We start from the raw sequence: 17103 nt of genomic DNA, 5'->3' as shown, positions 1-17103 counted from the left end.
ACAGGAGGCTCCACACACTGCACTTATCAAATACAATCTAACAGGAGGCTCTCCACACTGCACTTATCAAATACAATCTAACAGGAGGCTCTCCACACTGCACTTATCAAATACAATCTAACAGGAGGCTCTCCACACTGCACTTATCAAATACAATCTAACAGGAGGCTCTACACACTGCACTTATCAAATACAATCTAACAGGAGGCTCTCCACACTGCACTTATCAATCTAACAGGAGGCTCTCCACACTGCACTTATCAATCTAACAGGAGGCTCCACACACTGCACTTATCAAATACAATCTAACAGGAGGCTCCACACACTGCACTTATCAAATACAATCTAACAGGAGGCTCCACACACTGCACTTATCAAATACAATCTAACAGGAGGCTCTCCACACTGCACTTATCAAATACAATCTAACAGGAGGCTCCACACTGCACTTATCAAATACAATCTAACAGGAGGCTCCACACACTGCACTTATCAAATACAATCTAACAGGAGGCTCCACACACTGCACTTATCAAATACAATCTAACAGGAGGCTCTCCACACTGCACTTATCAATCTAACAGGAGGCTCTCCACACTGCACTTATCAAATACAATCTAACAGGAGGCTCCACACACTGCACTTATCAAATACAATCTAACAGGAGGCTCCACACACTGCACTTATCAAATACAATCTAACAGGAGGCTCTCCACACTGCACTTATCAATCTAACAGGAGGCTCTACACACTGCACTTATCAAATACAATCTAACAGGAGGCTCCACACACTGCACTTACCAATCTAACAGGAAGCTCCACACACTGCACTTATCAAATACAATCTAACAGGAGGCTCCACACACTGCACTTATCAAATACAATCTAACAGGAGGCTCTCCACACTGCACTTATCAATCTAACAGGAGGCTCTCCACACTGCACTTATCAAATACAATCTAACAGGAGGCTCCACACACTGCACTTATCAAATACAATCTAACAGGAGGCTCCACACACTGCACTTATCAAATACAATCTAACAGGAGGCTCTACACACTGCACTTATCAATCTAACAGGAGGCTCCACACACTGCACTTATCAAATACAATCTAACAGGAGGCTCCACACACTGCACTTACCAATCTAACAGGAAGCTCCACACACTGCACTTATCAAATACAATCTAACAGGAGGCTCCACACTGCACTTATCAAATACAATCTAACAGGGGACTCCACACACTGCACTTATCAAATACAATCTAACAGGAGGCTCTCCACACTGCACTTATCAAATACAATCTAACAGGAGGCTCCACACACTGCACTTATCAAATACAATCTAACAGGAGGCTCCACACACTGCACTTATCAATCTAACAGGAGGCTCCACACACTGCACTTATCAAATACAATCTAACAGGAGGCTCTCCACACTGCACTTATCAAATACAATCTAACAGGAGGCTCTCCACACTGCACTTATCAAATACAATCTAACAGGAGACTCTCCACACTGCACTTATCAAATACAATCTAACAGGAGGCTCCACACACTGCAGTTATCAAATACAATCTAACAGGAGGCTCCACACTGCACTTATCAAATACAATCTAACAGGAGGCTCTCCACACTGCACTTATCAAATACAATCTAACAGGAGGCTCCACACACTGCACTTATCAAATACAATCTAACAGGAGGCTCTCCACACTGCACTTATCAAATACAATCTAACAGGAGGCTCTCCACACTGCACTTATCAAATACAATCTAACAGGAGACTCTCCACACTGCACTTATCAAATACAATCTAACAGGAGGCTCCACACACTGCACTTATCAAATACAATCTAACAGGAGGCTCTCCACACTGCACTTATCAAATACAATCTAACAGGAGACTCTCCACACTGCACTTATCAAATACAATCTAACAGGAGGCTCCACACACTGCACTTATCAAATACAATCTAACAGGAGGCTCTCCACACTGCACTTATCAATCTAACAGGAGGCTCTCCACACTGCACTTATCAAATACAATCTAACAGGAAGCTCCACACACTGCACTTATCAAATACAATCTAACAGGGGACTCTTGTTTTCACAATGCTGTAGTACACAGAGGGGTGGTGATTGTCCTGTTTTATTTAGACTCTTTCTGGTTAAACGTTTTTGAATGTGTTTTTCATGCGGCACACACAGAATATAGAGGGGTCCCTCGGGGTGAACCTGGATTTCTGTTTGATCATACTCCTGGCAAATAAATGATTATTATTATTATTATTATTATTATTATTATTATTATTATTATTATTATTATTATTTATTCACTCTTTAACCAGGAATGAACCCATTGAGACTGAGGCCTCATTTACAAGTGTGTCCTGGCAAGAGGGACAGACTACAGTCCTTGCACATCACACTCTGAAAGACAACATCATACATTCAATCTGGGATCAGAAACATTTGCATAATTCCTGGAACCTACTCATTAAAATAAATGAAATCTTAGTGCCACGTTTGCATCTCAAGCTGTACATTGAAATCCATACAGCTGTACAGGACTTCTCCTTGCGGATCATTGTTTGAGAAAGTGCCTTTTGATTTAGAGCAGCTACACAGCGTTGATGAAGAGATGGATCAGGGTAACGCCTCCTTTTTTATCAGACCATTTTCAGGACAATCTTTGTGTTCCAGCTTCCTTCAGCAAACCAAGTGTCCCCCCTGGACTAATAGCAGAGTCGCGCAGCCCCGCGAGGCAGCTCTCAGGCTCTCCAGTGTACCTGCTTTAATGACCAGGTCCTTGAGACACTGTAACTGAAGTGCAGTTAGACTCTCCACACACCCACCCGTCAGCCAGGAGTGACTCCTCAGCAAGGGGGCTCCAGGGCACAGCGCCACACACATTCACCCGTCGGCCAGGAGCGACTCCTCAGCAAGGGGGCTCCAGGGCACAGCGCTCCACACACCCACCCGTCAGCCAGGAGTGACTCCTCAGCAAGAGGGCTCCGGGGCACAGCGAATCCAGGCTTTCAGGATGGGATCCAGTCACTGCCAGGGTTAATCCAGGCTTTCAGGATGGGATCCAGTCACTGCCAGGGTTAATCCAGGCTTTCAGGATGGGATCCAGTCACTGCCAGGGTTAAACCAGGGGCTTTCAGGATGGGATCCAGTCACTGCCAGGGTTAATCCAGAGGCTTTCAGGATGGCATCCAGTCACTGCCAGGGTTAATCCCATTTTTCAGGATGGGATCCAGTCACTGCCAGGGTTAATCCAGAGGCTTTTAGGATGGGATCCAGTCACTGCCAGGGTTAATCCAGAGGCTTTCAGGATGGGATCCAGTCACTGCTAGGGTGTTTTTAAGGCAGGAGGTGTCTGTGGGCGCGTGTGAGAGCAGACAAGCTATTGCAATTCCCAGCAGCTTGCCTCCAGCTTCCTCTGTGGTTTTACTGTTGTATTAACCTTGTGTGTAAATATAATTGAATGACTGGTACACACATCCTTAACTTTAGTACTGTTTGCTCTGTTTCATTGTACTGTTACTATACAATGAAACCGAGATTGCTGGTTGTTTGGAGCACACACCCCACACAGGTGCAGGTATTTATTGCACTGGGTTTTCTCATGGGCACCGGGGGCTGGTTTGTTTACCCAACACATACCACCACCACAACCAGGTACTCTCTACCAGAATGCCCCAGTGAGACCAGTACTATACCTGGGCTGGGATGATCTCTGGACCTTAACATAGTTCAAGAAAGTGCCAGTGTGATCCCAACTCTACCCGTGAGGATGGCTGACTCCTGCCCTATCTCCTACCGTCCCTGAATCAGCAGTTCGGCTGTTAAAATGTAAACCCCGAATTGAAGATCATTTATTACTCAGCCTCTGTACAGAGGTGTCCTGAGCAGAGCACCTGGCATGTCTCTTGTGAGAAGACGTATAAGGTGTGTTTGGTGCAGCACATTCCACAGAATACGGGCGGATGTTTTCAGGAAGTTAAAGGGTAAAGGTCAGGGTTAGGTTCCAGCATCTATAGTGAAAAGAGAGAATTCTAAATCAATGTAATATCATCGTGAGCATTACCAGGTGAGCCACTGGAGATCCGATATCCATACTTTCAATACAAATAATAGTTCACTCTGTGTGTGTGTGTGTGTGTGTGCGTGCATGCAGACCCAGTGTGTGTGTGTGTGCGCATGCATGCAGACCCAGTGTGTGCGTGTGTGTGCGTGCGTGCGTGCATGCAGACCCAGTGTGTGTGTGTGTGTGTGCGCGCGTGTGCATGCAGACCCAGTGTGTGTGTGTGTGTGTGCGTGTGCGTGTGCATGCAGACCCAGTGTGTGTGTGTGTGTGTGTGTGTGTGTGCGTGCATGCAGACCCAGTGTGTGTGTGTGTGTGTGCGTGCATGCAGACCCAGTGTGTGTGTGTGTGTGTGCATGATAAAAAGCCTGTTCGCAGTGCCTGTAGGACTCTGGGCATTAATAGTTAACAATGTGCCTGATAGTGTTCATTGGTAATGAGCTGTTGCAAATCACGCAATAAATATTTAATGTGAATAAAAAGGCTAGCGAGCTGGTTTTGTGATGTATTACAGCGAGCGTCGTCTTCCAACACCACTAAGTGCGCTAACACACCTGTGAGAGCAACGGGAGCAGAGTTGAGCTGAGTCGCAAAGAGACGGCATCAGTCAACCAGGGTTGAAAATAATACATACCTTCCTGTCCTCCTTTTTCTTTCCTTTCTTTCTTTCTTCCTTTCTTTGTCTTTGCAATGCTGACCTGTGTTCTGGCAGCTTCTCCCAGCCTCTCCAGAAGCACTCTCTAGTTAACGCAGTCCACTGAGCAGACACCTGTGGGACTCGCACTGGCCTTGACCGAGTACCTACAGACACGCTCAAAGCATTAGAGAATGCTCGTTGTGGTACTCATGGATGAAGCTCTTTGTGGTCTCCAGGGGAGCAAGGCCTCCCGTCTCTCCGATGCAGTCGTCTGTTGTTCGGTGCACGCTTGTTAAAGCCGCACCCCTGTGTCTGTACGGAGCTGTGTTGTAGACAGTGTTTGTGAAGCGTGCAGGGAGAGCACACAGCCGCATTGTTCACCACTCAGCAATCCTGAGAATGCAGCCATGTGTTATCACGTGCCGCTAATTTATCTAAAGCAAACACCGTTCATTTCTGCTTAATAACGACAATGCCATTGCTAGCGCACAGCTGCGATCGTGTTGTTTGGCAGAGCCGAGCACCATAAACAGCATCAAATAAATGGAAATCAGCTTCGGACTAACGTTCAGTGTCCTTGTAATTCGAGGAAAACAAAACCTACAGAGGCATCAAAAGTCATTCATGCAGTAAATAAACTGATCCAGAATGGAGCCCGTCTCTCACAAAGACGAGATCATCAGCTAGTATATACAGCCATGCTATTCAGAGAAACCTACTGAAAGAATCATTCCCTTGCACCCCCTATATAACAAGCTCACATTGCAGACCAGTGCATTCACTCTCTGTGCATTGGCTTCCTGCTGGCTTTCTAGCATGAAGAGCCACACAGTCAGTCTGTTCCGTCAGTGACTCCCCAGCAGTGCTGGAGTCCATCTCCAAGTAACGAGAATTGTACTGCACTGTACTGCGCTGCCTTGCGCTGCCCTGCCCTTCATGAAAACGTCTGTTTGCACATTCCTGTCTTGTGGTTGGAACATGATACACTTGAGTCATAACAGGTTGTCTTGAATTACAAAAAGTGAATTTAGTTTTATTTGTATTAGCTCTTATTGTTGATGGATCCAGCTGTGTGAGCGTGTATATACTGTACTCAGCGTCACTTAGTGCTGCAATCTATCAGTACAGTACAGTGTGTGTGTGCAGTATACTGTATGCTGAGTGACTGTAAGCTGCATTCTCTCAGTATAGTTCACTCTGTGTGTGTGTGGTGTTCTGTATGCTGAGTGACTGTAAGCTGCATTCTCTCAGTATAATTCACTCTGTGTGTGTGTGTGGTATACTGTATGCTGAGTGACTGTAAGCTGCATTCTCTCAGTATAGTTCACTCTGTGTGTGTGTGTGGTGTACTGTATGCTGAGTGACTGTAAGCTGCATTCTCTCAGTATAATTCACTCTGTGTGTGTGTGTGGTGTACTGTATGCTGAGTGACTAAGCTGCATTCTCTCAGTATAGTTCACTCTGTGTGTGTGTGTGCAGTATACTGTATGCTGAGTGACTGTAAGCTGCATTCTCTCAGTATAGTTCACTCTGTGTGTGTGTGTGCAGTATACTGTATGCTGAGTGACTGTAAGCTGCATTCTCTCAGTATAATTCACTCTGTGTGTGTGTGCAGTATACTGTATGCTGAGTGACTGTAAGCTGCATTCTCTCAGTATAGTTCACTCTGTGTGTGTGTGTGCAGTATACTGTATGCTAAGTGACTGTAAGCTGCATTCTCTCAGTATAGTTCACTCTGTGTGTGTGTGTGTGTGTGTGTGTGTGTGGTATACTGTATGCTGAGTGACTGTAAGCTGCATTCTCTCAGTATAGTTCACTCTGTGTGTGTGTGTGCAGTATACTGTATGCTAAGTGACTGTAAGCTGCATTCTCTCAGTATAGTTCACTCTGTGTGTGTGTGTGCAGTATACTGTATGCTAAGTGACTGTAAGCTGCATTCTCTCAGTATAGTTCACTCTGTATGTGTGTGTGGTGTACTGTATGCTGAGTGACTGTAAGCTGCATTCTCTCAGTATAGTTCACTCTGTGTGTGTGTGTGCAGTATACTGTATGCTAAGTGACTGTAAGCTGCATTCTCTCAGTATAGTTCACTCTGTGTGTGTGTGTGGTGTACTGTATGTTGAGTGACTGTAAGCTGCATTCTCTCAGTATAGTTCACTCTGTGTGTGTGTGTGTGGTATACTGTATGCTGAGTGACTGTAAGCTGCATTCTCTCAGTATAATTCACTCTGTGTGTGTGTGTGGTGTACTGTATGTTGAGTGACTGTAAGCTGCATTCTCTCAGTATAGTTCACTCTGTGTGTGTGTGTGTGTGGTATACTGTATGCTGAGTGACTGTAAGCTGCATTCTCTCAGTATAGTTCACTCTGTGTGTGTGTGTGGTATACTGTATGCTGAGTGACTGTAAGCTGCATTCTCTCAGTATAGTTCACTCTGTGTGTGTGTGTGTGTGGTGTACTGTATGTTGAGTGACTGTAAGCTGCATTCTCTCAGTATAGTTCACTCTGTGTGTGTGTGTGGTATATTGTATGCTGAGTGACTGTAAGCTGCATTCTCTCAGTATAGTTCACTCTGTGTGTGTGTGTGTGTGTGTGTGTGTGTGTGTTATACTGTATGTTGAGTGACTGTAAGCTGCATTCTCTCAGTATAGTTCACTCTGTGTGTGTGTGCAGTATACTGTCTACAGGTTACTCAGTGTTGCACTTTCTCTTTCAGTCACCATCTCCACCAGCACCTACTTCGATGGGCTCTTGGTGACCGGCCTCTACACCTCCACAACCGTCCAATCAGCCCCCAGCGTGGGCGGCCCAGGAGCGTTTGGCTTCGGTAAGTCTGACTGTCAGCAGCACTGTGAACTGAGGGCTCTGCAGTGTAAAGGGTTACAGTGATGAGAATGGAGGCTCTTCTTACCCTGGAACCCTCGGATCATCTCAGCCAATAGGGTTAAGAGCAGTCCTTATCTTACAGGTAGACACAAACAGGACTAGAATAACAAAACAGGATTTAAACAGCGACACACATTTCAAGCAGGCTCAGCGTTCAAATATAACCTGAAACACATTATCATACACAAAAACAATAGCAGCATTAATAGAGGTAATTGATGTTGTTAAGTGCCCAGACTTCAATGATTGATATAGCAGGTCGGAGATGCTTAAATGTTGCCTGGGCTAACTGCTGCAGGAGGCATTGCCCGTGAATTGCTTGGATTAAGTGTGTTACAAAGCCTGCAGTGCTGGTATTGTAAAGCCTGCTCCTCGCACAGTGCAGTAGAGTAGATGGATAGCAGACACAGTGTCCCTAGCAGAGGAACATGGTGTTGTGCAATTATTAAACAAGGGTTCAATATATGGAACCCTCTGGGTGGCAAAGATGCCATTGTACTATTGGAAACCATCCATTACCCTTTCGTCTAGCATTTTCAGACGATTAGGGCTCTCTAAAATAAATACAAATATCTCCCAAGACAATTAGCGTTCTCATGAGCACTGTGAGAGGATCACTCAGCTCATTGTAGGGATCGTTCTCATGAGCACTGTGAGAGGGTCACTCAGCTCATTGTAGGGAGCGTTCTGATGAGCACTGGGAGAGGGTCACTCAGGTCATTGTAGGGATCGTTCTCATGAGCACTGTGAGAGGGTCACTCACCTCATTGTAGGGAGCGTTCTCATGAGCACTGGGAGAGGGTCACTCAGCTCATTGTAGGGAGTGTTCTCATGAGCACTGGGAGAGGGTCACTCAGCTCATTGTAGGGAGCGTTCTCATGAGCACTGGGAGAGGGTCATCAGCTCATTGTAGGGATGTAGGGAGTGTTCTTATGAGCACTGGGAGAGGGTCACTCAGCTCATTGTTATCAGCAGTCAGCATGCTGAGGGATTGCCTGATTGCTGCTGGGGTTGGTCAGATGTCCAGTACTCAATGGCGTGACAGTGAGTAGAGGAACAGCTGGCCTCCAGATGTGCTGGCGTGGCTGCTGAAGAGGTCCGGCGCTTTCACACTGACAGGAATCCATCCTTCCCTTCATTAACAGGCTGAGCGCAGCACTAAAGCTCCTGTTCACTTGCCGTAAACAGTTCAATTTGATAGAAACTCTTTCTTCTCTGTTTTTAAACATGTGTTCTCTACTTAACAGCATGGGCGGCATGAGAGCTGGCAGTGATGAATCGCAGTTCAATGAAAGGAATAATTAACAGCAGGCAAATATCCTAGCGGTTAGCATGGTTAGCAGTAATAGTGGCTCCAGTAGAGTACCTCAGGCTCAGCACAGCCATGAGCAGATACAGTTACAGTAACATCAATGCAAATCATTTCTAGTAAAAAGGTTTTTATTGCAGTTTGCACAGAAGGGTACACTGTGGAGGAATGTGGTAAACAGACACCACAGAATCAGGGTTTCACTGAACTGGAGGCACATCGCTGCAGCTTTACCTCTGCAAACGATTTGGAGTGAAGTGAAAATATATTGAATACAACGGTAACAGGATGAATTACATTCATAATACAAGAAACTACAACACTGATTCATGCTTCGCCAGCCTGCCAGAAAACAACAGCAGCAACATGCTGCACTGGAAAAGACAGAAATGGTGTGGTGAATGAGTCCTGTGTGGTGCCATGGTGCTCTGCTCCCAACTTCCCAGAGGAACACTTCCCCCGCAGAGACACAACACTCCCTGATCCCCTTTGGGCTTGAAACAGGGCCAGTCCTCTGAATCCCAGAGCTGACTGATTCATCTTTCTCACAGCAAATACACGACATCCCACTGTGCCCTTCAGAACTCCAGAGCATGTGGGACTACAGGCAGGAAACCCACGCAGCTATCATCCCACCTCCTATACCAATGTTATACGGGTTCAGAGTCTGGACTGATCTAGCATGTGGGACTACAGGCAGGAAACCCACGCAGCTATCATCCCACCTCCTATACCGATGTGTACGGGTTCAGAGTCTGGACTGATCTAGCATGTGGGACTACAGGCAGGAAACCCACGCAGCTATCATCCCACCTCCTATACTGATGTGTACGGGTTCAGAGTCTGGACTGATCTAGCATGTGGGACTACAGGCAGGAAACCCACGCAGCTATCATCCCACCTCCTATACTGATGTGTACGGGTTCAGAGTCTGGACTGATCTAGCATGTGGGACTACAGGCAGGAAACCCACGCAGCTATCATCCCACCTCCTATACCGATGTGTACGGGTTCAGAGTCTGGACTGATCTAGCATGTGGGACTACAGGCAGGAAACCCACGCAGCTATCATCCCACCACCTATACCGATGTGTACGGGTTCAGAGTCTGGACTGATCTAGCATGTGGGACTACAGGCAGGAAACCCACGCAGCTATCATCCCACCTCCTATACTGATGTGTACGGGTTCAGAGTCTGGACTGATCTAGCATGTGGGACTACAGGCAGGAAACCCACGCAGCTATCATCCCACCTCCTATACCGATGTGTACGGGTTCAGAGTCTGGACTGATCTTATCTCAAGGACTGGTTTTATTTTCTAAACACAAATCCATTAAGTGACATGGATGCTAAAAAGGCTGCATTCTTTGGACAAATGCACGTTCGTTGTAAGGGGACCTTATTTATTTTTCCAAAGTGATGAAGTAAAGTCTGCCCGCTTGAGAAATTGCAGAGTTTTTTCACTGAAGGAAGGCTTCTCCTGGTTCTTCAAATAGATGTTTCTGATGCACTGTTAGCACAGTGCACGCAGCACACAGTACACAGCACACAGCACACAGCACACAGTACACAGCACATAGCACAGTGCACACAGCACACAGCACAGTGCACACAGCACACCGCACACAGCACAGTGCACACCGCACACAGCACAGTGCACACAGCACACCGCACACAGCACAGTGCACACCGCACACAGCACAGTGCACACCGCACACAGTACAGAGCACAGTGCACACAGCACACAGCACACAGCACAGTGCACACCGCACACAGTACAGTGCACAGTGCACACAGCACACCGTACACAGCACAGTGCACACAGCACACAGCTCAGTGCACACATGACTTAAAAGAGAGGGAACACTGCATTACTGCTATTATGTTATGTGTTAATAGAAAGACAGAATGCAAATATTTATTTTTGTAGCATCTTAGGTTCTGTTTGCACTTTAGCTTCTTTCGATGAGCTTGCATTGAGATTACAAAGATTTACAGTCCATTTCAACTGTTTTAAACCTTTCAGACCATTCAAACATGAAACTTACCATTATTAGTTGTGATCTGACACAACTCATTCCTGTTTAATAGCTGCTGCTGTTGCTGTTTTTTCAGACGGGTCGTTTTAGTGCTTGTAGATAAATAAAATTGGAAACATCTCAAGAGTATTATTAATCTGAGTGATTATCACACAGCGCATCAGAGAACCTCCTGGCACGCTCCAGATTAAATAGAATTCAGGGAGCACACACTGAGTGCGGGTATCCACCTACACCTGTATTTCAATGAGGCTGTGTATGGCCTGCTGAGTTTCCCTGATACAGTTGGTAACGGTCCTCAGAACATCAATTGATCTTCTCTTTACTCTCAGGACACTGGCCCTATTCATAGCCTGCCCGAGTCCCCAGCTTGGCTCTGTGGTACAGAACACTGTGGTTATTCTGCCTCGTTCAATACGTGGATTTCATGTTCCACTGCCCAACTGAAAGACGTCATGGATCAGAGGTCAAGCGGGGCCAGCAGCCATGAAGTTCAGTTATTTCAATGGCCACTTCTTAGGTCATTTAGTAACACAATAAGATTAGCGTGTAAGTGAGAGGCTAGTTAGTTTTCTGTAAACACAAAAGACAAGACGGTTCGGAACCCGAGAAGGCCAGTCGTCCTGTCAATGTCTGTCTGTGCTCCTAGCAGCTGATTGATCACTAGGATCCCACGGACTCAGAGAGACACACTGGCACTGACTGTTTGTTCAAACCTTTGTATTTTTTGCACTGCTATATATTTTATAATTGAGTGTTTAAAGTTAAGGGTTGTATGAGTTATGGAAGGTGAGCAAAAACATTATTTCAGCAGCCGGGTCTGATCCGGGGAGTAATTATTACTCCAGCAATTAAGCCCCCTGTCTACTGGAGTCATTGCTCCCTGGCAGGTGAGCCGCATAGTGGGATGATCAGGCAGTGAGATCCCTGTGGCTCTGTGGCAGTGCTGTAGAGAGACCGGGGAAGCTCGCTGTGGGATGGTCAGGCAGTGAGATCCCTGTGGCTCTGTGGCAGTGCTGTAGAGACTGGGGAAGCTCGCTGTGGGATGGTCAGGCAGTGAGATCCCTGTGGCTCTGTGGCAGTGCTGTAGAGACCGGGGAAGCTCGCTGTGGGATGGTCAGGCAGTGAGATCCCTGTGGCTCTGTGGCAGTGCTGTAGAGACTGGGGAAGCTCGCTGTGGGATGGTCAGGCAGTGAGATCCCTGTGGCTCTGTGGCAGTGCTGTAGAGAGACCGGGGAACCTCACTGTGGGATGGTCAGGCAGTGAGATCCCTGTGGCTCTGTGGCAGTGCTGTAGAGAGACCGGGGAAGCTCGCTGTGGGATGGTCAGGCAGTGAGATCCCTGTGGCTCTGTGGCAGTGCTGTAGAGAGACCGGGGAAGCTCGCTGTGGGATGGTCAGGCAGTGAGATCCCTGTGGCTCTGTGGCAGTGCTGTAGAGAGACCGGGGAAGCTCGCTGTGGGATGGTCAGGCAGTGAGATCCCTGTGGCTCTGTGGCAGTGCTGTAGAGACCGGGGAACCTCACTGTGGGATGGTCAGGCAGTGAGATCCCTGTGGCTCTGTGGCAGTGCTGTAGAGAGACCGGGGAACCTCACTGTGGGATGGTCAGGCAGTGAGATCCCTGTGGCTCTGTGGCAGTGCTGTAGAGAGACCGGGGAACCTCACTGTGGGATGGTCAGGCAGTGAGATCCCTGTGGCTCTGTGGCAGTGCTGTAGAGAGACCGGGGAACCTCACTGTGGGATGGTCAGGCAGTGAGATCCCTTGGCTCTGTGGCAGTGCTGTAGAGAGACCGGGGAAGCTCGCTGTGGGATGGTCAGGCAGTGAGATCCCTGTGGCTCTGTGGCAGTGCTGTAGAGACCGGGGAACCTCACTGTGGGATGGTCAGGCAGTGAGATCCCTGTGGCTCTGTGGCAGTGCTTTGTGGCAGTGAGGGGGGCTGAGGCTGTCAGCCCTCGCTCGGCAGTGGGGGCGCTGAGGCTGTCAGCCCTCGCTCGGCAGTGGGGGCGCTGAGGCTGTCAGCACTCGCTCGGCAGTGGGACGGGCTGAGGCTGTCAGCCCTCGCTCGGCAGTGGGGCGGGCTGAGGCTGTCAGTCCTCTCTCAGCAGTGGTGCTGGTCTGTGCGGAGACACTTCAAAGACAGCTCGCTCTGATCTGCAGCAGCTCATTACCTGGGCCCTGACAGCAGTCGAGATCACACTGACAACACCCTGACACTGCGCTTACCTCCTTCATAGCTTTGGCTTACATTGTCATATTTTAACGTTACTGTACATAAACACTCACACTGATGTATGAAGGTGGAAAAAACAAATCGGACAACACTTGACAATAACGCAGATAAGAGACATGTTAGACTATGCAGTTTACAGGACACAATATAAGTGGACTCTGACTTCAGATTGAGATCACTAAGGCATGACAGACAATACTGGCATCTGAAGAGAAACTATAAGACATGGACTAATGCATGCTTCGGACATCCTTGTCTTTAGGGATCACTTTCCATCCTGTAATTAATGTACTTATTGTAGTCTGGTGATGCACAGAATAATAATTCTGACAAAGTATTTGAGACAGAGGCAGAGAGAGAGGCAGAGACAGAGGCAGAGGCAGAGAGAGACAGAGACAGAGGCAGAGAGAGAGAAAGAGACAGAGAGAGGCAGAGGCAGAGACAGAGAGAGGCAGAGACAGAGTCAGTTGAGGTTTAAGACTTTCTTTCTTTCGTGACACTCAGCTACAGAAACACATGTGCATGTGATGAAGGAGGCTGGTCCCTTTGGAGAGCGGGGCTCTGCGCTTCTTAATCTTAAAAGCATTACTAGGATATGGAAGAAACTTCCCACTGTGGAAAGGCAGTAGAGGGATCTGCACTTACATCCAGTTCTGAAACTTCATCCGCAAGTACATGCATTGACATGCTGCAGCACTCTAAAGCAGGTCCTGGTTACTGAAGAGGCTGCTTCTCTCAGCAGAGTTCCTCTGGCAGGGCTGCAGCACTCTAAAGCAGGTCCTGGTTACTGAAGAGGCTGCTTCTCTCAGCAGAGTTCCTCTGGCAGGGCTGCAGCACTCTAAAGCAGGTCCTGGTCAAAGCCTCAGTGCAGGGTCCCTTGGTTCTGCTGGGCTGCATCCTTAATGTTCAGAGTCCTCTCCCTTTAAAGAATGCTTGTTTCAATCATTGATGGGTAATGGAATATGGACAAGGGACCTCACATAGCCTAAAAGTGCACAGCGCTGTTTAGTTAAAAGCTTTATGATTTACTGTGATTTTAACTCTTTAGATATAGCTATTGCTTTATTTTTTTCACAATTCTTTAACTCTTTTTGTTAAAGAAGTCAACACGCGTCTATAGCAGCTTCATTTTAAGTTTTTAGGGTCTAGCTTTTATTGTTTCATTGTGTTTTTACACTTATAGTGTGAATATTGTGGAATGTCCATACATCAGCAGCAGCAGCGTCATCATAATAATAAACATAATCATAATTATTCTATTTTTTTTTTCATTGTTTGGTTCACTTTTGCAAAGTTTGCCCCGTTTACAAAAAAGCAGGTCCTGGTTACTGAAGAGGCTGCTTCTCTCAGCAGAGTTCCTCTGGCAGGGCTGCAGCACTGTAAAGCAGGTCCTGGTTACTGAAGAGGCTGCTTCTCTCAGCAGAGTTCCTCTGGCAGGGCTGCAGCACTCTAAAGCAGGTCCTGGTTACTGAAGAGGCTGCTTCTCTCAGCAGAGTTCCTCTGGCAGGGCTGCAGTACTCTAAAGCAGGTCCTGGTTACTGAAGAGGCTGCTTCTCTCAGCAGAGTTCCTCTGGCAGGGCTGCAGCACTCTAAAGCAGGTCCTGGTTACTGAAGAGGCTGCTTCTCTCAGCAGAGTTCCTCTGGCAGGGCTGCAGCACTCTAAAGCAGGTCCTGGTTACTGAAGAGGCTGCTTCTCTCAGCAGAGTTCCTCTGGCAGGGCTGCAGCACTCTAAAGCAGGTCCTGGTTACTGAAGAGGCTGCTTCTCTCAGCAGAGTTCCCCTGGCAGGGCTGCAGCACTCTAAAGCAGGTCCTGGTTACTGAAGAGGCTGCTTCTCTCAGCAGAGTTCCTCTGGCAGGGCTGCAGCACTCTAAAGCAGGTCCTGGTTACTGAAGAGGCTGCTTCTCTCAGCAGAGTTCCTCTGGCAGGGCTGCAGCACTGTAAAGCAGGTCCTGGTTACTGAAGAGGCTGCTTCTCTCAGCAGAGTTCCTCTGGCAGGGCTGCAGCACTCTAAAGCAGGTCCTGGTTACTGAAGAGGCTGCTTCTCTCAGCAGAGTTCCTCTGGCAGGGCTGCAGCACTCTAAAGCAGGTCCTGGTTACTGAAGAGGCTGCTTCTCTCAGCAGAGTTCCTCTGGCAGGGCTGCAGCACTCTAAAGCAGGTCCTGGTTACTGAAGAGGCTGCTTCTCTCAGCAGAGTTCCTCTGGCAGGGTTGCAGCACTCTAAAGCAGGTCCTGGTCAAAGCCTCAGTGCAGGGTCCCTTGGTTCTGCTGGGCTGCATCCTTAATGTTCAGAGTCCTCTCCCTTTAAAGAATGCTTGTTTCAATCATTGATGGGTAATGGAATATGGACAAGGGACCTCACATAGCCTAAAAGTGCACAGCGCTGTTTAGTTAAAAGCTTTATGATTTACTGTGATTTTAACTCTTTAGATATAGCTATTGCTTTATTTTTTTCACAATTCTTTAACTCTTTTTGTTAAAGAAGTCAACACGCGTCTATAGCAGCTTCATTTTAAGTTTTTAGGGTCTAGCTTTTATTGTTTCATTGTGTTTTTACACTTATAGTGTGAATATTGTGGAATGTCCATACATCAGCAGCAGAAGCGTCATCATAATAATAAACATAATCATAATTATTCTATTTTTTTTTTCATTGTTTGGTTCACTTTTGCAAAGTTTGCCCCGTTTACAAAAAAGCAGGTCCTGGTTACTGAAGAGGCTGCTTCTCTCAGCAGAGTTCCTCTGGCAGGGCTGCAGCACTGTAAAGCAGGTCCTGGTTACTGAAGAGGCTGCTTCTCTCAGCAGAGTTCCTCTGGCAGGGCTGCAGCACTCTAAAGCAGGTCCTGGTTACTGAAGAGGCTGCTTCTCTCAGCAGAGTTCCTCTGGCAGGGCTGCAGTACTCTAAAGCAGGTCCTGGTTACTGAAGAGGCTGCTTCTCTCAGCAGAGTTCCTCTGGCAGGGCTGCAGCACTCTAAAGCAGGTCCTGGTTACTGAAGAGGCTGCTTCTCTCAGCAGAGTTCCTCTGGCAGGGCTGCAGCACTCTAAAGCAGGTCCTGGTTACTGAAGAGGCTGCTTCTCTCAGCAGAGTTCCTCTGGCAGGGCTGCAGCACTCTAAAGCAGGTCCTGGTTACTGAAGAGGCTGCTTCTCTCAGCAGAGTTCCTCTGGCAGGGCTGCAGCACTCTAAAGCAGGTCCTGGTTACTGAAGAGGCTGCTTCTCTCAGCAGAGTTCCCCTGGCAGGGCTGCAGCACTCTAAAGCAGGTCCTGGTTACTGAAGAGGCTGCTTCTCTCAGCAGAGTTCCTCTGGCAGGGCTGCAGCACTCTAAAGCAGGTCCTGGTTACTGAAGAGGCTGCTTCTCTCAGCAGAGTTCCTCTGGCAGGGCTGCAGCACTGTAAAGCAGGTCCTGGTTACTGAAGAGGCTGCTTCTCTCAGCAGAGTTCCTCTGGCAGGGCTGCAGCACTCTAAAGCAGGTCCTGGTTACTGAAGAGGCTGCTTCTCTCAGCAGAGTTCCTCTGGCAGGGCTGCAGCACTCTAAAGCAGGTCCTGGTTACTGAAGAGGCTGCTTCTCTCAGCAGAGTTCCTCTGGCAGGGCTGCAGCACTCTAAAGCAGGTCCTGGTTACTGAAGAGGCTGCTTCTCTCAGCAGAGTTCCTCTGGCAGGGCTGCAGCACTCTAAAGCAGGTCCTGGTCAAAGCCTCAGTGCAGGGTCTCTTGGTTCTGCTGGGCTGCATCCTTAATGTTCAGAGTCCTCTCCCTTTAAAGAATGCTTGTTTCAATCATTGATGGGTAATGGAATATGGACAAGGGACCTCACATAGCCTAAAAGTGCACAGCGCTGTTTAGTTAAAAGCTTTATGATTTACTGTGATTTTAACTCTTTAGATATAGCTATTGCTTTATTTTTTTCACAA

The 17103-nt window shown here is 47.6% G+C and overlaps 1 protein-coding gene across 1 annotated transcript in view; it reads left to right on the top strand.

Annotated features, from left to right (window-relative positions):
• Positions 1-17103, top strand: part of LOC117414836 (reelin-like) — a 146873-nt gene that overhangs the window by 6024 nt on the left and 123746 nt on the right. Inside the window, exon 2 of the mRNA XM_059027774.1 lies at positions 7447-7557. Within this exon, the coding sequence (XP_058883757.1) occupies positions 7447-7557 (111 nt within the window). The remainder of the gene's footprint in view (positions 1-7446; positions 7558-17103) is intronic.

Source organism: Acipenser ruthenus, chromosome 7 (genome assembly GCF_902713425.1).
Source record: "Acipenser ruthenus chromosome 7, fAciRut3.2 maternal haplotype, whole genome shotgun sequence".
NCBI classification, from domain to species: domain Eukaryota; kingdom Metazoa; phylum Chordata; class Actinopteri; order Acipenseriformes; family Acipenseridae; genus Acipenser; species Acipenser ruthenus.
The sequence above is the reverse complement of the archived record's forward strand: the minus strand, read 5'-3'. Positions and strand labels throughout refer to the sequence as shown.